Here is a 25,852-nt window from a genome sequence, read left to right on the forward strand (position 1 = left end):
AATACTGATAAATACTGATTCAAACTCTTGTATGGAACGCAATATACCATATAAAACCACAGAATTTTAGAACTCCTCTTACTTTAAATATTTCATATTACAGGGGGGAAAACTTAGGTACAAGAAGTGACCTGACCAAAAAAACCAGCTTGTTAGTCACAAAACTAGGACTGAATCAGATGTGTAGCCTCATCTCTGATGCAATGTTTGCCTTCTACTTTTTGTAAGCCTGGAAAAGAATGATCACAAATTTAAGCCCTAATTTCTAGTTCACACAATGCCCTGCTTAGAAGAGCCAGGTTCTTGCATGACCACCACATATGATGCATTGTGCTAGGTGACAAGTTCCCTACGAGAGGTTAAAATGCTAAGATGAAGAAAAGTGGTAATGGCAAAACAACTCAACTCCTGCAGAAGTGTGACAGAAATAAAGTACAATTAAAATACAAAACACAAAGCAGGTACATCTGTCTCAACTCTTAAATTGGGAGTTCTGGAGTTAATAGCAAAATTTATAAATTTTAAGTGTGTATTTGCAAATTGAACTGCAGCATGATACCACCCTTTAAGAAATGCATGTAAACTTTCTACATGATAAACAGTAATTTATGGTCAAGTAAGAATGAATTTTCTCTTATCCAAACTATTTTTCATAATATACATCATACACATTAAAATACAGAAAAGTATAGGTCTCTCTGCTTCATATGTAATTTTTTATAATGGGGCTCAGCCAAAGTTTAGTTTTTGACTTGTCAATGAAGAAATATCTTATTAAGAAATTGATTACATAAACACAAGCAAAATCATTAATAAAACTATTTGAGAGCAAAATGTTTTCATGGAACCCACTAATTTAAAAGTATTTATTTAAAATAGTTGGCAAGCTAATTATAACTAATTTATATTTATTCATTTTAAAAATAGAAACTCTATTAGCTGAATTCTACCTATATACAGATATTCCTATATATAAATATATATACATGCACACAGATATTTATTTGAAAAGCAGATTTCAGTCTCATTTAAAATAATAAAATAAAGAATGTAATATAAATTTTTATGAACAGGTCCATTTAGCCCAAGGAATACTCTCTAGTCATTAAAAAGAATGAGGTAGCTCTAAATGTGTTTATATGCAAAACTTTTAAAAATATTAAGTGAAAATAAGCAACATGCAGACCAGCATACCTAGTGTGATCCCATAAGTAAAAATTTTTAAGGTTATATTTTTATATGTTAGTCAATGAAAAATTAATTTTCTAGAAGGATACACAAGAAAGTGAGAAAGACTAAAGTCAGGAGAGGGACACTTAGTTTATAATTAATTTTACACATCTCTGAAATGTTTGAATTTTTGCCATATGAATATACAACCTTTACATAAAATGCTTCTGTAACATTTTTTAAGAAAAAAAAAAAAGACTGCATATCTTAAAAAAAATTCTTTAAGTTTAGATTTATAGCTAACATATGTGATAATTAATCTCCTAATCTAATTCATCAAAATTAGGAAATTTTTACCATAACCAATTAAACAGTATATATTTTAATCACATAGTCAAAGATTAGAATGTCCATGAAATGCTTTACTTACAATCCTCCTTCTAGGAAATTACAAACATTTTCATCTCTCTTAGATACCAAATGGAATGTCTCCCTGATGATTTGCTGTTGTGTATCTTCACTCTGAGAAAGAATAATTTATATATGTTAGGATTAAATTTCTAGGTTTAACAGCATTTTAAGAATTTTAAAAGTAAAAGGCAGTAATATCTGTCAGGGAAATTCATCAATGAGAGAGGTCCTTGGAGAGCTAACATATCACATCTCACAGAAACAAACCCAACATTTTTTGATGTAAAAACAAAAAACAAAAACAAAAGACCAACACTTTATAGTTTGCTACTACAATAAAACTAACATTTCTAAATTTCAAAAACCAAGAAGAAAAATATTAGACACATGAATTAAAGACACTAGTAAAAGGGACACTAGATATTACCTAGTCAAAGGCCATTGTTTTACACATGAGTAAACTGAAACAGAGAGGTAAAGTTATAAATGATTCATGTAGCTAATCCATATTTTATTGGAAGGAAAACACCGAAGTTTAGAGCTTCCAGTTAAGTTTAAATACAAACTGAGATGAGTCCATCCGTATTAGTCATACAAGCATAGCCTAAAACCAAAAGTTTGCTCAATAAGTATCAAATTCACCAAGCAGTTCACATCCCAGTAAAAAAGAGTCAGCTTCTCAAACACTGCAATAGAAAACTGGGCACAATCACAAATAGGAATTTCACAGGAAAAGAAATATGATGGTCCATAAACAAATGAAACACATGGGGGGCCTGGGTGGCTCAGTCAGTTAAGTGTCTGACTCTTGGTTTCAGCTCAGGTCATGATCTCAGGGTCATGAGATCGAGCCCCATCTCAGGCTCCGCGCTGAGCATGGAGCCTGCTTCAGATTCTCTCTCTCCCTCTCCAGCTGTCCCTCCCCTCCTAAAAAAATGAAAAAATGTTAAACCTGCTGGTGAACTACCAATTCAAGTAACAGTGAAGTAACTCCACATGCATCACATTAGCAAAGCGTAAAAGTCTGACAATATCACATGTAGACAAAGATGTGGAGCCAAAGAAACTCATCCCACCAAGTGGGAGGGTAAATGGTATCATCACTTGAGAAAACAGTTTTATAATCCAGCATCTCCATTCCTAGATACTATACTAAGCCATATAAAACCACTGTTTTTGAAGATTAAAAACAACAGAATATTGGCAATTACATATACCTAATAAACTGTGTACCAAGAGATGTGTAGAAGAATGTACATCAAGGCATTGTAACAACAAAAAAAGCTAAACTTGCCCAAAGGTCCACCAATCACAGAATTGATAAATTATGGTATATTCACATAATGGAATCCTATAACAAATAAAAACTAAAGTAAATTACATCCATAAATATGAAGGAGTCACAAAAACTTTTTTTTTTAGGAGTCTCAAAAACTTAATATGAAAAAAAGAAGGTATCTTAGCTCGGGCTACCATAACAAAATACCACAGACTAGGTGGCTTAACTAACAGAAATTTGTTTTCAAGATTCTGGAAGCTAGAGATTCAAGATCAAAGTGCCAGCATTAAAAAAAATTTTTTTAAATAAAAAACAAAGTGCCAGCATAGTTGGTTTCCGGCAAGTGCTCTGTTCCTGTCTTGAAGACAGTTTCTTCTCATAGTGTCCTCACATGGTGGGGAGAGAGAACAGAACAAGTTGTCTGCTGTCTCTTCTTACAAGGGCGCTAGTACCATGAGGGCCCCACCCTCAGGACTTCACCTACACCTAAGTATCTTCCAAAGCCCCAGCACCAAATACCGTCAAACTGGGGGTTAGGGCTTCAACATATGAATTTGGGGGTGACAGGGAGACACAACTCAGTCTATAGCAGGGGGAGAAAATCAAGTATCAAAATGACATGTAATCATTCAACTAATATAAATTTCAAAAACATGCAAAAGTAAATATTATTTAATGATACACATATATGTAATGAAAATAAAATTATAAAGAAAATCAAGAGAATGATTAGCAAATTTCAAAGTACTGGTTTCATAAAGACTATATTCTCTAAGCACACAGCAATTAGGCAAAAGAATCAATAATTAAAAGGATTTTTTAAAAATCCCAAACAGGCATTCAAATTGGAAAGAAGTAAAACTATTTGTATTCACAGATGACATCTGTGACAGATTGATCATATATCCAAAAAAGTCTAAAGAATCCATAAAAAAACTGTTAAAGCTAATAAACAAGTCTACCAAAGTTCAAGATACAAAATTAACACTCAAAAATCTGCTGTATTTCTATACAGTACCAATGAATAATCCAAAGGGAGACCTAGTCACAGATGCTGCAGAAATCTAACAGATAAAAAGTTAATATGATGAAAATAAGCCAGTAAGTTTAAAAATCTAAGATGAAGTGGCAAAATTCCTAAAAAATAAATAAATAAATAAATAAAATAATAATAATAATAATAATAATAATAATAATAAAACGGTCCCAAGGAGAAAGAGAAAAACTTTAATAATCCTGTTATCACAAAGAGGATAAAGAATAATTTTAAATCTCTCCACCAAAAATAAATCAAGCCCTGATGGCTTTAACACCAAGCGTGTCCAGTGATTCAAGAAACAGATCATTCCAATCTTACACAACTCTTCCAAAGCACAGATAAAGAATTAACATCCTCAATTCATTTTCTGAGGCTAACATTGACACAAAATCAGACAAGGACTGTATGAGAAATGAACACTGCAGGCCAATCTCACCAAAAAGCATAGATACAAAAATATTTTAAAAAATTAATACATCATGACCTAAATGGGTTTATTCTAGTAATGTCAGGTTGATTTATTATTAGAAAACAGACTGACGTAATTCTCTACATTAACAGATTGAGGGAGAAAACATAGGTCACTTCAACAGATGCAGAAAAAGCATCTGATAAAACTGAACATCAATTCTTGAATAAAAAGAAAAAAAACTCTTGGCAAATTAAAAAAAAAAGAGAGAACTTTCTCTAATCAAGACTATCCAAAAAACACCTTTTGCAAACATATTCACAAAATGTTTAAACAATTTCTTCCTTTTAAGATCAGAAACAAGATAGGTTAACTGATAATGCTTTTCCTATTCAGTGCCATATCAGCTGTCATCAGTACAAGAAAAACAAGAAAAATAAATAAGAGATAAAAGAATTTGAAAGAAATAAAACTGTCATTCACAGACCTCCAGATTTTCCATGTGGAAAATCTAATACAATTTACACAAATGTGTTAAAATTAACGGATATAACAAGACAGAGCCAGCACGCAAAACTGTTGCAATTCTAAACTTTTCCAACAGTCAGATGGAAGATAAAATTTTTAAAAGATACCACATACAATACCATCAAAAAACACGCAGTGCCTAGGAATAACTGAAACAAAAAATGCAAGACTTCTATGGAGAAAATCCAAAACTTTACTGAAAAAAATTAAAGAAGAGTTCAGTAAATGGAAAAATGCAGGGATTATAGATTGAATGACTCAATTTCTCTAAAATGCTCCAAAGGATCAAGGTAATTCTACTCAAAATCCCAAGAGATAGAAAGAGAAACTTAAAAACCTGAATCTGATTCCAAAACATATATATTAAATCAGAAGACAAGAATGACAAGACACTCTCCAGTAGAATGTAAGAGGGCCTGCTGAGCAGGTAAGAATTATTATAAAGCCACAGTAAATTAAGATAACATGATACTGAGGCAGAAATAGGGAAACTGACTAATGGAATTGAACCATAAACACACCCACACAAATACAAGGTAATTAAATTTAAAACACAGACTAGGCATTATAGAACAGTAGGGAAAGGAAGGACATTTCCGTGAATAGTACCAGAATAAAAATTGTTGTTTTTGTTCTGTTTTATTACAATAAACTTAGGCCTCTGACATTATACTAAAAAATCACTCCCAGGCTGGTTTAAAATGAAGTCAATGCTCAAACTATAAAGCTTTAAAAATATGATAGGAAAATATCTTTATGACCTTGTAATAGTTCTAGACTTTTAAATGAGACACAAAGTAAGGCTAACCATAAAGAAAAAGACTGGCAAATTTGATCACACCAAAGTAAGCATTCCTAATGCTCAAAAGACACCAGAAAAAGAAATGAGAGCTACAAACACAAAGAATATAGCTGCAGTACATAAAAACTGGCAAAGGAATAACATCCAGTATATATAAAAAACAGACGTCAGTAAGAAAAAGATAAACACCTCAAAATAAAAATGACTTGGCAAAACAGAACTTAGGAAGTCATCAAGAAAAGGAAATTAGAATGGTAAACTATGAAAGATGTTCAACTTCATACAGGAGAAAAAGAAAAAGAAAAAAGAAAAAAACCCTACTAGTTAAAAACTATGATGGCAACATTAAATATACTTAACTATCAGTGAAGATATATAAATACGTCTAACAATATCAAGTATTGGCAAGAATATGGAGCAACAAAGCACCCATACTATTAGAACTGTAAATTGGTACAACCACTTCTGGAAACACACAAGCATTACCTACCTAGTAAAGCCAAACATGAACATACCCAAGGACAAAGGTATCCATTCAACTCCTAGTTATACCCTAAAGAAATTCAAAAAGATGTTTACAAGAATGCTTATAGCAGCACTGTTTGTAACAGCAAAAAACTTACAATGTAAAATGTCCCATCAATACAAAAATGTATAAATAAACTGTGTTTCATTCCTGCATGGAATATCACAGAGCAATGAAAATGAATGACTAAAACTATATAAAACACCAGTAATGATCTTAGAAATGTTGAATTTTTTCTTAAATCAAGTCATAGAAGAATATAAATACTATGATTCTACTTTTTAAAAGTTCAAAAACATGTAAAACTAAACAGTGAACTGTTTGAGAACAAAAATGTGATAAAACAAAAATGAGAATGATTTTTAAAAATTCAAGGTGGTGGTGTCTCTCTTAAATACAGAGAGGACAGGATAGAATATGAGAGGTGCAGAAAGACTTCAAGGGTACTGGTAATTTTTTTTGAAAGGGGATAGTGAACACACAGCAATTAAAGTATTAGTTCCTATATCTTACAGATATTCAATATATACATTTATTTTGTATCTATTCAATATTTCATAAAAATATTCAAAAGAACAAGGGAGGAAGGAAGAAAAGGCACTGTATCAGACAGCTACCCTCTTCCTTTCTTAGGTTTGCTTGATGATCTATCTCCACCACCTCCTTCTAGTCTTCATCTAGAGCTAAACAATGTCCCTTGGATGACCTTACTTCCTCTTGTGGCTTTGACCTTGCTATCTCCCTAATCTTTCATTCTCCTATATCCCTAGTGCTTAAGAGAAGCCTATCTTCTTTTCTGAGTTGGTAATAGGTATTTCCAGCTTACAGACATTTCCAGTTATAATCCATAAAGTGATATTAAAACTTACATGTGAAAGACCAAAACATACTGTTTTTCTTTCTTTTTTAAATTCAAGTATAATTGACATACAATGTTATGTTAGTTTCAGGTGTACAAAGTGATGACAATTCCATACATTGTTCAACACTCAGCACAGTAAGTGTAGTCACCGTCACAATGCAACATCATTACAATGTTACTGACTACATTCCATAGGCTGTACTTTTCATCTCTGTGACATATTTACTCTAACCAGAAGTTTGTACCTCTTAACAAAACCCATTTTTATTACTATATTTCTAACCTCATTTAATGGCATTACCATTCATCCTGTCTCTTAAGCCAGAAATCTTGATTTCTTTCCTTTGACTTCCCATGTCTATTGGGTCACCAAGCCCTGTTAATTCAACTGCAGAAACAACAGTAAACCTGGATTCAAAGATACTATCTCAACTCAGATTCTTATTCTTACCCAGAATACTGTAAGAGCCACCTAAATATTAACTCTGCCACCTGTCTCTCCACTCCAAACCATCTCACCTATGTCACCAGAATTACTTCCTAAATAACAGTATTTGTTACTTCCTTTCTTAAAGTCCTCTGGTTTCCATCTGACGTAACATCCAAACTCCCTACCAGGCCATAAACAAAACCTTCCAAAATCGAATCCTGACCTACCTCTGAGCTTTCATCATCTATTTCTTCTCTCCCACACAATCCACTTCAACCGCACTGAACCTCTCACTATGCACTCCCTTCCTATTTTCCTACTCTCACCCCATTATCTAGCAACCGCCTTTTTTAAAAAATTTTTTTATTGTTATGTCAATCACATACATTACATCATTAGTTTTTGATGTAGTGTTCCATGATTCATTGTTTGTGTATAACACCCAGTGCTCCATGCAGAGCGTGCCCTCTTTAATACCCATCACCAGGCTAACCCATCCTCCCACCGCCCTCACCTCTAGAACCCTCAGTTTGTTTTTCAGGGTCCATCGTCTCTCATGGTTCGTCTCCCCCTCCAATTCCCCCCCCTTCATCTATCTTCTTTTTTTTTTTTTAACATGTATTATTTGTTTCAGAGGTACAGATCTGTGATTCAACAGTCTTGCACAATTCACAGCGCTCACCATAGCACATACCCTCCCCAATGTCTGTCACCCAGTCACCCCATCCCTCCCCCTCCCCACCACTCCAGCAACCCTCAGTTTGTTTCCTGAGATTAAGAATTCCTCATATCAGTGAGGTCATATGATACATGTCTTTCTCTGATTGACTTATTTCACTCAGCGTTAACACCCTCCAGTTCCATCCATGTCGTAGCAACAGCCTTTTAAGACTCAGATCAAACATGGGGCGCCTGGGTGGCTCAGTCGTTAAGCGTCTGCCTTCGGCTCAGGTCATGATCCAGAGTCCTGGGATCGAGCCCCACATCGGGCTCCCTGCTCAGCGGGAAGCCTGCTTCTCCCTCTCCCACTCCCCCTGCTTGTGTTCCCTCTCTTGCTGTCTCCCTCTGTGTCAAATAAATAAATAAAATCTTAAAAAAAAAAAAAAGACTCAGATCAAACATGATGGTTTGTCAAGTCTCTTCTTACTTTCCCAGGAAAAATTAGTTCCTTTTTCCTCAGGTCTTCCATGGTACTGTTTCTATTCCTAACATATACTTCTAACAGTGTGCTCAAATTTCCTTTGTAGATAACTGAATTCTATCAGACTCCGACCCCTTCCAAATCTTTAAATCTGAAATGCTGAACAGAGTGGCTGGCATAGAGTTGCCAATATAAGTACACTGAATAAATGAATATCGGATGTAGAAGATGGGATCCACATTCATTTATATTTTCAAACATCAGGGTTACATGACACACTCTGAAAGGGGGGGGCAATAAAGGAAAGGCAGTATGGTGTAGTAGTTAAAGGTATGAGCTCTACTCTAATTAAGACAGTAGATTAAATGCACAAAAACATCTATTTTTGTGGCCTTCTCAAACCCCAGCTAAAACAGTATCAAAATTTTTTCCTTTTTCCTTTTTTTTTTAAGGGCATAAACCACGAGGATGAGGAAAATGAGAAAGAACACAGGGCAACAGAATTTAGTAAGTGGCTGAATGAGGGGTCAAGTATTAAGAAAATCTCAGAAAACTTAACCCCAAATTGGTGACAGGGAAGCCCAAGAACTAACCCAATCTGTATCCCAAAATAGCCAAAGGCTCAAGAATTGGCGCTGTTAGGTACTTCTGGAAGAGAAGATGAAAAGGGAGTGTAAAATAAGGAGGACTGCTTCAGAAGTAGAAGGACCACTAAATTCCCTCTGCCATCCCCAAGAAAAGTCTGTAAACATATTTCAAGGAGTAGATAAAACAGAGGGTCTTTGGAGAGCAAGGGGTACTATGGTAGGCAGAATAATGGCTCACCAAAGATGACAACATCCTAATCCCTGGAACCTATGAATATATCCCCTTACATGACAAAGAGGCCTTTACCAGGGGTGACTAAAGTAATGACATGGAGTTGGGAAGATTATCCCAGATTATCTCATTGGACCTAAGGTAATCATATGGCTCCTTAAAATCAGAGAGCCTTTCCTGGGCTGTGGTCAGAGGAAGACGTGACCAGAGAATAATCTAAGAGATGCCATTCAGTTGGCAGTTCAATCTAAGAGTTGCCATTCAAGAATGCAGGCAACCTCTGGGAGCTGGAAAAGGCAAGGAAATGGATTCTCTCCTAGAGCCTTCAGAAACGGATGCAGTGTTGATGATATGTTGATTTTAGACCAGTAAATCCCATATTAGACTTTAACTCATAGAGCTGTATGATAACAAGTTTGTACTGTTTTAAGCCACTAGGCAATAAAAAGAAAATACAGGGGCGCGTGGGTGGCTCAGTCGGTTAAGTGTTTGCCTCAGGCTCAGCTCATGATCCTGGGGTCCTGGGATCGAGCCCCGCATCAGGCTCCCTGCTCAGTGGGAAGTCTGCTTCTCCCAGTCCGTCTCTGCCCCTCCCCTTGCTTGTGCTCTGCCTCTGTCAAATAAATAAAATCTTTAAAAAGCAAATACAGACACTGTACTGAAAACAGGGAATTTAGGAAAATGTACACATACCTGATGCTAGCCCTTTTTTCAGTCAGTTCCCAGAATACCTAAGCCAGGCCTGCTTCACCCTCTAGGCAGGAACCTGGCACAAACTTCTGTCATTACTTTAGCTCTAGTTGTCATTATCAACTCCCAGATAATGACACTGGGAGTTCCAACAAAGGCAGAATCTGTTATTTGTTCACCAGAATGTAGTTCCTTTACTCCCCAGACACACAATTCAACAACATTTTTCATTTTTCCTTGATTAACGTAGACCCACCTAAACAGCTTCTGGCCAGTGGAATGTGGTTGGTAGTTGCAATGGAACTGAGCTGCCACAACTGAAAGACACCTGTGTTCTCTCTTCCCAGTTCTGCACTCTGTGACACCATGCTGACAGCGTGAAAACCGGCCAGGATGGCGGTACCGACACCATGTAGCAAATGCTACAAATTACAGCTCTTTCCTCCCCGGTGAACCGGTTGTTAAAAATATAAAAACTCCTGCACGATCTCCCATGTTAACTAGATGTAGAAGTTCCTTTGATCCCTTCCTCAAGAACAACCAAATGCCCACGAAGATGGTTCTAGCTCATCAGGATCACCAATATTGGACTTGATGTGAAAAATAAACTTTTATTGTGTTAAGCCACTAAGATTTGGGGGATTGTTAATAGCAATTGCCATTTTTTTTTTAATTTTTTTATTGTTATGTTAATCCCCATACATTACATCATTAGTTTTAGATATAGTGTTCCATGATTCATTGTTTGTGCATAACACCCAGTGCTCCATGCAGAACATGCCCTCCTCAATACCCATCACCAGGCTAACCCATCCTCCCACCCCAGCAATTGCCATTTTTATACCAGCTAAGCTGCCTAGCCTGCTACTCTCAAGTACAGCTCATGCAGGCAACTCCTGATCATGGATTCAGAGTTTCTAACTAGCTTTTAGAATCCTACCCTTAGACAGGAGCAATCATGAATTACTGGACACCTGAAGACAGCTCTGACATTAAGACAAAATACAGAGTGAAAGTAACTCAGAGAAAACAAACCAAGTAGGGCAGAGAAAATTTTAAAATATTTATCATTAGTATCAGAGAAGTAATAAAGAAATTGCAACTATAAAACAAGAACAGCATACTATAAAATAACAACATTCAGAAATTTTAAAGGGAGCTCATGGAGATTAAAAATTTAAGGAGAAATTGTTTAACTCAGGGGAAACACTGGAAAATAAAGTTGGTAAACAAGTCAACCACAAAATAGAGCCAAAGGGCAAAATGACAGAAAACAGAAGAGAAGGAATAAGAAAAATAGAAATCAAGAGGAATGCTGAATAAAAAGAGATTCAAAATGAGAAGAGAGAAAATGGAGAAATTTTTCAAGCAGAGAGAAAAAGAATTTCCAGAATAAAAGAGCTCGTCAAGTACTCAGCACAACTAATAAAAACAGCCTCAGAACAAGGGTCTGTGACAATTTAGAAATTGCAGAAAAACAAGAGTCTACATACTTGCTGGACAGTATAAATAGATCATACACAAAGAAAAAGTAATCAAAATTGCTTCAAGCTTTTTGATAGCAATACTGGAAACTAAAAGGTAATGGAGCAATGCCATCAAAATTCTGAGGGAAAGTTATTTCCAACCTAGAATTCTATAGAACAGACAGCGTGAAGTTACAGTAAGACTCTGCAGACAAGCAAGGTCTCAAATAATCTACCTCCTTATGGCCTTTCTCAAGAAGTTACTGGAGGACATGTTCCACCTCGGTAAGGTAATAAATCACGCAATCAAGCAACAAGAGGTCCAATATAAAAACAGGCTAACGATATTCCAAAGATAACAGAGACATCTGCCATCCAACAGGTCTAGATTGGGCCTCGTCAAAAGATTCTAGAAGAGATTTCTTCAGGAACATGAAACTGATGGAAGAAGGATGATTGAGACAACTGACAAAGATGTGAATTAGTGATAAGTAAATAAAAAACTAGATCAAAGAAAAAGGCGATTGTTTATTTCCAAGGAAAATAAACCGTGAGGAGAGAAAAAACTAAGCACAATTTACAACATGGTTCAGGGGAGAAAAGCATTTACACAGGAAATTAATGAAAACACCAGGTACTGCTCTAACCAATATTATGAAATAACAGTGAGAAGACTGGGAAGGATATAGATGTTGGGGGGGAGAGGGTGAGGAGCTAAATAAACATTTTCAATAGCAGAAGTCAATAGATTATGCCAGCAACTGAAATAAATCAGGCAGCAAAATAAGCACATTATTTAGAGATATGTAAATACTGAGTAATCAGCTAAAAGTACTTACCTGTGGGAAGGGGGAAATGAAAGAATGTTATTTTTCATAATAAGCCTTACAGAAAAACTGTTAGATCCTTTAAGCTATGTGTCTGTATAACTTTGTTAAACAAAGTAAAAATAAAGAAGGAAGGGAGGAGAGTATGGAACCTGCAACCAGACTATATGGGTCTGTTCCTGGATATGCTCTTTATTAAATTTGTGACTTTGAACAAGTTACTTACCTTCTCTGTGCCTGAATAACATAACATTTATAGCATGAATAACATAATATCTACCTCAAACAGTTGTTGGGAGGACTGAGTTCAAATACATAAAGCTCTTAAAAACAATACCTGGCACATAATAAGCATGGATTAACAATGCCTTACTTAAAACATCTATTTTTGGGATTGTCTATAAAATAAGCTCTAGAATTCTAATGACAGGTGTAAAGATCTTATAAGGAGTTTTTTTTTAAGGAAAGTTATCCTTTTTGCACTGTTATTGTTTATAAACAAATTACAGATTATGTAAACTAAACCTTAACTATGTTTTATTATTTTATCAGTGAAAATAATTTCTCACATAAACTTCAAGACTGCCGCTCATAATCATCCTTCTTAAAATGCCAGCAATACTCATCTAAGAAAATCACTATCAGAAAGAATGCCTTACAATATTAATCAAACATCCAAAGTCTAAGATTAAACAAATCAAGTCTCTGCTGACATAAGACAATTTCCCTTTCTTTATTAATCAATTTAATTTAATAGCTCTCATAAAGAAGCCTGGAGTTCGCTTCAGGCAGAACCGATTTCCTAACACTATAGCTTCATCACAGAAGTCAACAGACACATTTCAGTTGGTCACAACGCCTAGATTACATCAGTCTAAAGACAACTAGAGTTACATAAAGGCAACAACTTTTACTGTTTTAAATACTTCTCTTAAAAATAAATGAATAAATACTTCTCTTAAAGTATTAATGAAAATTAATTTTTTTAAACACTCCGTAACCCACTAACAAAACTTTTTTTCCTATGTTCCTTTCCTGTTTGTTTTTTTTTTTTAAGATTTTATTTATTTGACAGAGAGAGAGAGCGAGAGTAGGAACACAAGCAGGGGGAGTGGGAGAGGGAGAAGCAGGCTCCCGCCCAGCACGGACCCTGAAGTGGGGGCTCAATCCCAGGACCCTGAGATCATGACCGGAGCCGAAGGCAGAAGCCACCCAGGTGCCCCTCCTTCCCTGTTCTTATACATATGTCATAAAGGCAACTTTAAAACCAAAACGTCCCTCTAGTCAAATAGTAAATATGTCATAATCCTCCTCCCTCCTTCCCACACACACTCGGAGAATTTTTTCTAAAAATGCACTCACTGTCTCTGCTAGATGCTAGAATATCAAGGATTTCCAAGATGAAAGAGAAACAGATCCTTTTCTCTGAGAGCTTAAAACAAGAAATAAAATGAATATAACCATTTAAAACTTTTATTTAGTGTTCTGTATCTTGCCTTTTTTAATATTCCCAAAGAGAAATAGATGCATTGTAATAAAAGTTAGAGAGCAATTAATTCCTGACGTAAGAATTATACAAATAACATACTACAAGAAGTAAAGGGGAACAATGATTTTCAATAGCAAGATCATCATCTTCAAAGAAGAGACAGATTGTCTAGAAAGAGACAGAATAAGTAGAATTTACAAATTCAAAGAATAGAGAATATGAAGTTGGATGGCATTCAAAGCTGGAAAAAAAAAACTAGGCAAAAGCATGGGATCAGGACAGCAAGGTGCATATATGAGAAACAATTAGTTAACTTTTCATTAAAAGTAAGAGAGGTATGAAGGCTAAGCCTCAGAACACCCCAACATTTAGAAATCATGAAAAAGAAAAGGTCCCAGCAAAGAAAATTCAGCAAGTGTGGGTTTTCTGCCAGATTCCCAAGCAGGAAGTCTGCACAGAGACTTCGTGCTCTGTGAGTAGGCCTCACGTTAGCCGGAGTGCATAAAGAACAAGCAATGAGAATGGGGCTACCTTAAATCCCAAACGCGGCGGAAAGAGTATTAGTACTTGGCCCAGATCCTTCATTAAATTTCTTTAGAGAAAAACCCTCTGGTATCTTCCCTCACAATGTATAAAAATGTATTAAAGCCGCTTAGCACAATAAAGTGCTCAATAAATGGTAGCTATTATTAACACTCTAAAACTACCACCCACTATACTATCTCCCAGTTTAAGTGGCAAAGACCCTATTTTTTTTTTTTAATTTAAAGAACACATAGCTGAGAAGGTGACAGAGTTTAAAATATTTAAAGAGAGAGTCTGAACCATGGTGGCAGCTGAAAGCTCTGAGAACTCAAGAACAAGGAAAAATTGGAGGGGGGGGCAGGTAGCTAGAGTAAGAGACCAAGACAACTCAATGAGTAAAGAACAGTCATCTTTTCAACAAATGGTGCTGGGAAAATTAGCCACAGGCAAAAGGATGAAGTTAGACCCCTACCTCAGGTCATATATAAAACTAACTCAAAATGGATCATAGACCTAAATGTAAGAACTAAAACTACAAAACTCTTGGAAGGAAACACAGGTATTAATCTTCATGACCTTGGATTACACAAACCTTTCTTAGATATAGCACCAAAAGCACGAGTAAAGAAAATAAACTGGACACCAAAATTAAGAATCTTTGTGCTACAAATGATATCAGCAGGAAAATGGCAACAACCAGAATAGAAAGAAATATAAGCAAATCATATACCTGATAAGGCACTTGCATCCAGAATACATAAAGGACTCTTACAACTCAGTAATAAAAACACAACCCAACTTATAAATGGGCAAAGGATTTGAAAAGACTTTTTTTCAAGGAAGATATGCAAATAGCCAATAATCACATGAAAAGATGCTCAACATCATTCATCATTAGGAAAATACAAATCAAAATCACAGCAGATGCCACCTGACATCCCCCAGGATGGTCAGAATCAAAAAAGGAACAATAACAAGAGTTAGTTAATGAGGATATGGGGAAACTGGAACCATCATACGTTTCTGATGAGAACGTGAGATGGTACAGACAATTTGGAAAACACTCTGACAGCTCTTCAGACAACTAAAGATAGAGTTATCATAGCAATTCCACACCTAGATATATGCCCAAGAGAAATGAAAACAAATGTCCACACAAATATTTGTATACGAATGTAATGTTCACAGCATTATTCATAGTAGTCAAAAGTGGAAACAACCCAAACATCCATCACATAACAAAGAGATAAATAAAAGGTGGTCTATCTATACAACTGAATATTATTTGGCCATTCAAAGGAATGCAGTACTGATACATGCTGTATAACACAGTGAATCTTAAAAGCATCGTTCTAAGTGAAAAAAGCAAGTCACAAAAGACTACATATTTCAGGGGTGCCCAGGTGGCTCAGTCATTAAGCATCTGCCTTTGGCTCGGGTCGTGATCCCGGGGTCCTAGGATCAAGCCCCGCATAGGGCTCCCTGCTCAGCAGGAAGCCTGCTTCTCCCTCTCCACTCTCCCTGCTTGTGTTCCCTCTCTTGCTGTGTCTCTCTCTGTCAAATAAGTAAATAAAATCTTAAAAAAAAAAAAAGACTACACATTTCATGATTTCATTTATATGAGACATCCAGAATAAACAAACCTCTAGACACAGAAAACTAGATTACTGGTTGCCAGGGAATAGGGAGTAGTGGGACCTGGGGAGTGACTGTTAATGGGTACTAGGTTTCAACTGGTTTGATGAAAATGTTCTAAATTTAGATTATGGTGATGGTCATATGCACAACTGTGAATACAATACACTGTACTGAACTGTACACTTTCAATGGGTGAATTTTATCTTTTATTTTATTTTTTTAAAGATTTTTAAAATTTATTTGACAGAGAGAGACACAGCGAGAGAGGGAACACAAGCAGGGGGAGTGGGAGAGGGAGAAGCGGGCTTCCCGCAGAGCGGGGAGCCGGATGCGGGGCTCGATCCCAGGACCCCGGGATCATGACTGGAGCCGAAGGCAGACGCTTAACAACTGAGCCACCCAGGTGTCCCATGAATTGTATCTTTTAAAGACTAGGTCATTCTTCAAAAAAAAAAAGCTAGGGCAAGTTTTATAACTAACTTTCTCCTAAAAAGTCTCCTTATGAAACTGTTCTCAGAAGAATTTTGGAGGACTTTGTATTCTGTAATAAGAAAGAAGTTCATTCCAAAACAAAGCCTACAAAGGGATAATTTATTCTGCAGAAATGCAAAAGATACCTAAGAACAATCTCTGGAATATTCTACAATTCCTTGGCTACATAATCTTTCAACCAACAGCAGGAAGTAGAAAGTAGTAGTAATAATAAAGGTAACTGTTATTATTAATTTTGTTATTAGTCTGTATTATCTGTCAGTAAGTATTTTCTTATTTAATCGTCATCGGAAAAAAACCCACCTTACTCAAAATAAAAGTCCACAGTAGTAGGCTAGCTAGATAAATTATGATACATTATACAATGAACTATTATGCAATCATTACAAATTATTTTCTGGATATGACACCAAAAGCACCAGAGACCAAAAAAAAAGATAAGCTGGACCTTACCAAAATTAAAAACTTTCATGCATCAAAGGACATTATCCTTTGAAAAAAGATGCCATCGCTTGGGTGAAAAGGCAGCCCATGGATTGGGAGAAAATATCTGCAAATCATGTATCTGATAAGGGACTGGTATCAAGGATATATGAAGAACTCCTACAACTCAACAACAACAACAACAAAACAACCAGGTAAAAAATGGACAAAGAACTTAATATACATTTCCTCAAAGATATATAATCAGTAAGCACGTGAAAAGATGCTCAACATCACTGTCATTACACAAATGTAAAAGAAAATCACAATGAGATACTACTTCACAGCTGTAATAAAAAAATTGAAAATAACAAGTATCAGCAAGGATGTGGAAAAATTAGAACCCTTGTGCATTGCTGGTGGGAATGTAAAATGGTGCAGCTACTATGGAAAATGGTACAGCACATCCTCAAAAAAATTAAACACAGAAGTACCCTAAGATCCAGCAATTCCACTGCTGGGTGGAAAAAGAAGGAAAAGCAGGGGCTTAAACAGATACTTGTACGTTTATGTTCCCATGTATACCTAATGACCCATATTCGTAGCAGGATTATTCATAACAGCCAAAAAGTTAAAGCCATCCAAGTAAACAATATGTAGTGCACACATACATATAATGAACCATCCAGTCTTAAAAAGTAAGGAAATTCTGACACATGCTACAACATCGGTATATCTTGAAGACGTTCTACTAAGTGAAATAAGCTAGTCACAAAAGGACAAATACCGTATAATTCCTCTTTTATGATTCTCTTTTATGACATTCCTAGAGTCGTCAAATTGAGACAAAAAATAGAACAGTGGTTGCCAGCCAACCACCGGGTGGGAGAAGGGGAGAATGAGAGTCAGTGTTTAATGTGTACCAAGTTTCAATTCGTAAAGATGAAGATGTTCCAGATGTGGATAGTGGTGTCAGTTGTACAACCATGTGAATGTACATAATGCCACAGAACTGTATGCTTAAAATGCTAAATTTTATGTATATTTTTCCATCTTAAAAAACCTGGAACTGTCACACTAAGACATACTAATGACAGGAAATAAAGTATGTGTGGTGGGATGAACTGGTACTCTTCCCCATTTAATTAGATAGCACACAGAAATCAAAACAATTCAATGGGTCTGACACCTTGAAAAAGAGCCCTTTCCTCCTGGGTAACAAAGAGAACAATGACTGACAGCCAGTGATTCTTGAATTACACCAGGCTTCAAACAAGGCAGGAAAGATGTAAACGCTTCTCAGCACAATAATAGAGGTGGTCTACTGGGCTTCATATAAACTGTGCTCACCTATAATTAAGGTTGTGAGATGTCTGAGAAAAATAAATGCTTTTCTTCGTGATTTCACAGGTGACTTAGGAAATGGAACCAGCTTGATCACAGGTCTCCTTAGTACCGAGGCTGCACAGAAGTGGGGTAGTCACTTTACCTTCATTTGCTGGGCTAGCACTCCCACTCTGGGGAGCCTAACGATAACTGGGGTAGAGAAGAAAATGATTGAGCAGAAGAAAGCACCAGTGCCTACCCTGTAGAGGCCAGAAGCACTGTTCAATTGTGCAAACTATGTTGGGGATGATGTCATCAGACTGAGAGAGATGAGAAAGGGGCTGGCCCTGTCCTTCTCTCCAGCCTCATCTCTTACCACTCTGCCCTGTGATCACTCAGCTTGTCTTCTTGCTATTCCTCAACACCTACTTTGGTCCCATTGGAGGGATCCTGCACCATTTTCTGCCTGAAATATTCTTTCCTCAGCAGTTCTCATACACTCCCTTACCTCATTCGGTTCTTTTCTTAAATGTCACGTCCTGAAAGAGGCTTTCCTTGATGTGCTTATCTAATAGTTTCTCTCCCCCATCACTGTTTCATTTTTCTTCAGGCTAGTCACAATTTATACATAGTTTGTTTATTGTCTATGTCCTATCACTAGAATGTAAAACTTGTAGTGCAGGGATGTTATCTGTCTTAGTCATCACAACATTACCTGTGCTTTAGAACAGGGCCACACAAACAACAAATATTTGTGGAAGAAATACGGGCTGGGCACGAGAGAAAGGAGAGTACAACGGACAGGTCAGGGAGTATCCAAAAAGACCCCCCCTCCTCTCAAAGCCCTGTCTAGAAGTGCCTCCGCTTGAAGTCTCAGAACTTCCCATCTATTAGCCAGAATGCTGACCTTCATTCCTCCTACCCTGCAATAGCCTTCTGAGGGTTGTGTGATCTTTCTGTAAAAAAAAAATTTGTGTATCTATACGTCAGTTCAAAGGATTTGGTAAGGGGAAGGCTGATAAGGCAGAATGGGCAAGGAAAGAACAAGTATAATTTATCCCAAAGTGAGCGTTTTATGTGACAAGAGGCTGGAAGAAGACTGGCTCGTCTAGGTGGACTACAACTCACAATCACCTTGGTTTAGCAGCAATGGTGAAGACATCCACAACTCACAAGGACAAAGACAACTCCAAGTGCTCCAGACAAGAAAGAATTCTTTGACTTCCCAAAGAAAATTAGCAAAGATTTCCCTTCGGGATGAGAAAACGGAAGGGCCCTCATACACTCAGGTCACATATATAAGTTCAATTTTGTAAAAAGAAAGACATACACAGAGAAAACAATGAATGCAAATTACTAAATGCTATTTACATTAATGTATTTTTAAACATTTTAACAACAGAATAGCCAGACATTACCATATTTGTTTTGTTTTGTTTTGTTTTGTTTTTGTTTTTGACAGAGAGAGAGAGCAGGAGCAGGGGAGCAGAGAGAGAGGGAGAAGCAGGCTTCCCGCTGAGCAAGGAGCCAGACATGGGGCGCGATCCCAGGACTCCAGGACCATAACCTGAGCCAAAGGCAGACGCCCAACCGACTGAGCCACCCAGGTGCCCCCATATTTGGTTATCTTAAAGCCACAAATGTTCTATAAATCCACCAATATTTTCAATGCATTAATTTTATGCTATTAATGTCTAAAAGGTGTATATTCTTCACTGGGGCATTATGGGAGGAAATACAATAAATGTTAATAGTTAACTATGAATGGTGAAATTAAGATGACCTTAGCAATCTTAATACTTAAATATTTTCCACATAATCACAAAAAAGGAAATGTATTTAAAAATTAAGTAATTTAAAGTCGACAACTTTACTAAAGAAACATAATACAGCCACCCTACACAAGGCCTTCTGCTTCTTTGAAAGGCAGAGGAATGACCTCTAATATTGTCTTATTTATAACCTTTCCATGAAAATCGAAAATCACTGTAATTCCAAACATTTTATTTCCTTCTTTACAATTTTCAACAGGTTTAATATTAATTTTTTAAAAGCAAGACTTCAAGGATACTTCCTACAAAAATTATGATTATATTAGAATTTGAATTTTTCAATGACCCTTTGATATAAGGAATACCTTGAACTAAGATCTTTTGTGGTACATGTTCAGAACCACATATTATCAATATGTCTTTCCTGGTATTAACCACCTCAGAAGCAATGTAAAATTATGGGAGAAGAAATAATAGTATCTATTCAAAAGAAATAATGTGCACTACTCAAGAGGGAACAGGGACACCTCTTTGCCTACCCAACATCCACTCCTCTCTTATACCTTTCCAACAGAATACTAAATTCATTCACGTGTCCACCCTCAGCTCCAAGGGTGGGTCCTGATTAGTGTAAGCTGTTATTTAATCTTGGGTAGAACTAACCAGACTGAAGGGGAAGATATACTCTAGGATGGCAGGAACAGATCACACCCTGCTTATAGACTGAATTGGTTACCACTAATTTCAAGGAGGAAACCAGCCTCTGAATAACAACTTTGGGAAGAGCAAGGCAGAGAAAGAAACTGGATCTGTGATGAAGTCATTAATTTGCTGACTCAAATAATTTTGGAATCTACTATTCTGCACTTCCTATTATGTATCCTAATATGGTTCTTTTCAAGCAAATTTTTTTTTTTTTAAAGATTTTATTTATTTATTTGACACAGAGAGAGACAGCGACAGAGGGAACACAAGCAGGGGGAGTGGGAGAGGGAGAAGGAGGCGTCCCGCCGAGCAGGGAGCCTGATGCGGGGCTCGATCCCAGGACTCTGGGATCATGACCTGAGCCAAAGGCAGTCGCCCAACCGACTGAGCCACCCAGGCGCCCCTCAAGCAAATTTAAGTGAGGCTACGTAAAACCTTATTTATGCAGTCAAAAGCATCCTAATTAATATGGAAAGAAATCAATCATTTGGAATTCTCTTCTTAACAAAACAGCTCAAATAGTATATGTTAACATGTGTTAACACCTTAATGCTTAGAACTGTTTATAATTATATTTTGATCATAAAAAGAAGTTTAACTATCCCATCTGCCACAGTCTCAAGAGTCACTAAGAAAAGATATCAGTATACATGGATGCATCTTTCTTAAAAATTTAAAAAGGAAAAAAAACTTACATATATTTATAAATTTTGCTTTTTATGTCAACAAATTCAAAAAAGGAAAGAAAATCTTCGGTCCCTTCTAGGGCTTGCATTTAATTGACAATAATAATCAGATTTAGTTTATAAGAAAATTGAGGCAATTCATATATATAACAGTTTGTAACTCATGTATGAAGAGTGCATTTTATACACGCACAATCTTTCGTATCTGTGGAAACAACTACTATAATTCATATAAAAGAAAAACATGTTCACTTTATTTATAGTGACATGTCATGGTTTATTAATAACAAAGGAATCAAAACCCAAGGGTTTTGTTTGATGGCTATGTAAAAATAAATCTGGCTTATTAACTATACATCTCATTAGTTCTTTATTGTAATACACAAATATTGCCAAGCAAATATTAAAAGACTAAAGTTTATTGTTGCCAAGTTGCTGGGGCTAACCAACAATTAAAGAAACAATTAAACCAAGAAAAAACACCTGAACTTCTGCAGTCATAGCTCAAGGAAATAGAGGGCAAAAACAAGAGGTGACAACATTCTGAGTCCACCCTTGAATTCTTAATATCTGACTCTAGCAGAATGAACCAAACACTTCAGTTTAGCAAAACAGATGTGTGACTTCATATATATCACACCTCACAGCAGCTGGAAGGCACAATCAAATCTAAAAAATCTAATAATCTATTACAGCAGTTAACAGAAATCTGCACTTATTAAAGGGTAAAGGTGAACATATAAATTGTTGTATTAAGAGGAAGGACGGGGCGCCTGGCTGGCTCAGTTGGAAGACCACATGATTCTTGATCTCAGGTTGTGAGTTGTAGCCCCATGTTGGGTGTAGAGATTACTAAAAAATAAATAATAAATAAACTCTTTTTTAAAAAGAAGGATAAATGAGGAATGGAAATCCAATGCAATAAGGGCAACTGGTTGGCAAATGGTTCAACAGTTTTCAAATTGCTTAGTGCTAAACCATTATTGTTGGAATCAAATCTCAGCATCTTATCAGGACCACACCCTTAGGGGCTGCTTAATAAATTACATTCAAAACTGTCAGTCTTGTTGAATACATACTTCTTAGAAACTTCTTCAACTTAAAACAGAAACAGCTGAAGTAACAGCTATTCCACCATTGCTTTTATCCTGAAGGCATGAATTCTTAAAACCTCCAGTTAATGAAGGACAAAATTTTAAAAGGTGGAAGGAGCCTTAGGAAGTCACTTTTAACCCAAACTCCATTAATTAGGCTAGGAGAATCTAATGAATACATTAAGCAAAGACTTTTGAGAGCTTTCTATCTTCAAAATTCAAATGCTGATTGTGAGGGGTGACACAAGTATATCTAAAACCTGATACCTCCTCTCAAGGAATCTATAGGATGCCCCAAGGAATTACAGGATACGAAACCGAATACTGTACCATAATAAAGATAAAAATAAAATCCTAAGAACCAAGAGGAGTCATCCAGCAAGATAAAAAGCTTCAGGAAATGCTTAAGTGATCTTTGAGTTAAATGTGGAAGAGGTCAAATCTGGACATTTGGCAATGCAAGGGAAGGACATTCCAGGCAGTGAGAATAGAATAACTCTGAAGCCCTATACAAACAGACCTCATTTCCAAATACTCTTTCCTTACATAGTCTGCTTTGGCCATGCTGTTTCTTGGTGTTCTTCAAACAGGACAGGATCTGCAAATAGCCATTCCATCCTCAGGGCCTTTGCATCTGCTGCTCCCTCTGCCTGGAATGATCTACCCTCAGATCCCTGCAAGGCTAGCTTTCTTAACCTACTTCAAGTCTTTGCTCATATGTCACCTTTTCAGTGAGGACTTACTTGACTATCCTATTTTAAATTGTCATCCTCACATTCCCTTGTCACCCTACCCCACTTTATTTTTTCCACAGCACTTACTACTTACTATCTGACATGGTATATATATTTTTTACTTATTAGCTTTGTCCATCCCCCTGCTGAAAGAGCAGAAGTTATGTTTTTCATTTCTAGATTTTTAAAACACTGCCTGGACATGGTAAGCATGAAATGAATATATGCTGACAAACTGGCTGATGGCATAAAGGAATGGAAAAGATTTCTGCCCTGAAATAAGTTATGTTACAGTACTCTTGACCAACAAAAACAAATATATAGTTGGCAAAACCCAATTTAGGAAAGACTAATGCACAGATACAGTTCCTGGCATTCCCACTTCTACATGTCCAGTGAGCACTAGATTCTTCTTTTTACACCTCTTAGCTCCCTGTCCCCAGTAACACTGTCACTAACGCAATGGCCAAAAATGACACGAGAATTGCCAGTGATGCCAGGCACCAGTCAGTGCCTTCCCACAACAACCTTCACTGCTACCTCTAAGCAAAGGTAAAAGGTACTTCTACTCCCATTTCTGGACAAGAGAAAGATGTATTCCTGGATTTCCAAATTAAATACATCTTTCTGTAGATGCTTAAATTCTACACTACTTGAATGGTTACATTGATATCATGAATTAGCCAGGAAACTTACTATTTTGAATACTGTTATTAAGTGTAGCTATGAAAAAACACATCTTTGATTTCTGTTTCAGTATTGCAAAATACCTTTTCTATACTGCCAACAGATGACCTAGGGAATACGGTTTTAAGAAAAAGATTCCTCCAATAAAGACCAATACTGTATTTTAGGCAAATGGGTAACGATGTACAGCGAAGGGCATTTTTTTTTTCCCACTCAGAAGGATCAACTATGATTTTATTCTGGGTGAAAAAATGATATCGAGTTCGTAAACAAGAGCATTAGTGTTTGAATTATACTATACTAAAACCAAACAGGAACAGAAGAAAATATTCTTTATCACCAGCAGAAGCAAAACTATTAAGGAAATGAGGAATAAGCTCAAGATTTCTCACTTCAGCTAACACCTCCACAGACTGCATTATCATTTTAAGCGAAGTGACATTTTCACATTTAATTTGTAACGGCAGGCATCGTTTCCACGTGGGGTTCATCCGCACAGAAGTGCTAGCCTTGGCACAATTTCAATATTTAACTGAAAGTTCATTTCTGACTATAAGCAAAATGCCCCGATACGACCCAATAGTTAATACCTCTACATGAATCCTTAACACCGACAGCTCAATTTTACGTCTTACCTAGTGGTGAATTTTGCCTTCAGACAGACACCTGTGTCTGTAACCCTCCCTCAGTCGTTGAGAAATGACTTATCTTTACCCCCCTCTTAAAACCTCCTGCATTTTTTTTTTTTTTTTTGCAACACCATTTACACTCCACAGAGAGTTTTACGAATATGACCATTCTTCGTAAGTAGAAGAACAGCTACAAACGAGACCCCATTCCCTTAGGGAGAGAAACGCCAAACCAGCGGCTGCCATCCTAACTTTCAGGTAGGGACAGTCGCAGCTGTCACGGGTCAAACGTCGCCAGTTATTACTGCAGGACCTCCTTCACGGCCACTAGGGGAAAAGCCCCATAAAACAATGTTCGGTCCTCCCTGATCTTTTTCTCTAATAAGGAGACACCTGAAAGTCACACTGGGCGGCCGACGGCTGTGACGGCAGCACCCAGGAGAGACCGTGCAGAGCGAGCGCTCAGGCGAAAGCAGGAAGCCCAAGTTCCTGCGCGACGAGAGGACTACCGGGAAAAACAGCAGCCCATCTGTCCACAGCAGGAGAGAAAGAAGTCGGCCGGGAGAGGCTGCGAGTCGGGGAGGTGGGGCGGCGAGCCCCGGCCGCTCGGCGCGCACCGAGCCGCGGGCGGCGGGCAGGCCGGAGCGCCCGGTGGGCTCGCGGGCGCAGGTGGGCTGCGGCCGCCCGACCGCCGAGGGCCCCCGGCCCCGGGAAGTCCCCAGGGCCTCGCCCGCTCCGCGGGGAAGCCGCCCAGCCCACAGACGGGCGCAGGAGCCGCCGGGGCAGAGCCACGTCGGAGGACAGAAGCGCGGCGGGAGGTGGGCATCCCGCTTGCCCCCGGCGGGAGGCTGACAGCCCGGGAGCGCGAGGCGGCCGGGGGCGCGCGGAGGGCCGCGGCGCGCCTGAGGGGGTCGCCCTGAGGGCGCTGCCAGCCGCCACCGACTCCCCCTCGCGCGGATCGGCAGCGCCGGGATACTCACGTAGGGCTGGTAGAACTTGGAGAGCCTCGGCTTCCCGTGGTTGTTGAAGATGAGGATCGCCTTGATCATGGCTGAGCCGGGCCGACCGGGTGGGCGCTGGGGGCCAGGGCGGGGGCGGGCGCGCGAGCCTCGCCTCGGGATCTCGCCGGCGATCCTTCCCCACCCGCCCCCTCCCGCACGCGCGCGCGCGCGCTCCCGAGCCGCGGGGCGGGGCCGGGCCCGGGCCGGCGCGAAGGGAAGCGGAAACATCTCCAGCCCCGAGCCCGCTAGTCA

The 25,852-nt window shown here is 37.8% G+C and overlaps 1 protein-coding gene across 5 annotated transcripts in view; it reads right to left on the minus strand.

The window, feature by feature from the left end:
* Positions 1-25,772, minus strand: part of AP3S1 (adaptor related protein complex 3 subunit sigma 1) — a 72,660-nt gene extending 46,888 nt beyond the window's left edge. For 4 of the 5 annotated variants that reach the window (XR_004301902.1, XM_032425054.1, XM_032425058.1 and 1 more), the window contains exons 1-2: positions 25,580-25,772; positions 1,601-1,692 (exon numbers count right to left, since the gene is read on the minus strand). Coding sequence is in view for 4 of the 5 variants with exons in the window: in XM_032425054.1 (XP_032280945.1) it covers positions 1,601-1,692; positions 25,580-25,648 (161 nt within the window). In the remaining variant the exon portion in view is untranslated. The remainder of the gene's footprint in view (positions 1-1,600; positions 1,693-25,579) is intronic. The other variant, XM_032425057.1, reaches the window with a different exon arrangement.
* Positions 25,773-25,852: the final 80 nt, after the last annotated feature.

Source organism: Phoca vitulina, unplaced genomic scaffold (assembly GCF_004348235.1).
Source record: "Phoca vitulina isolate PV1807 unplaced genomic scaffold, GSC_HSeal_1.0 scaffold32, whole genome shotgun sequence".
NCBI classification, from domain to species: domain Eukaryota; kingdom Metazoa; phylum Chordata; class Mammalia; order Carnivora; family Phocidae; genus Phoca; species Phoca vitulina.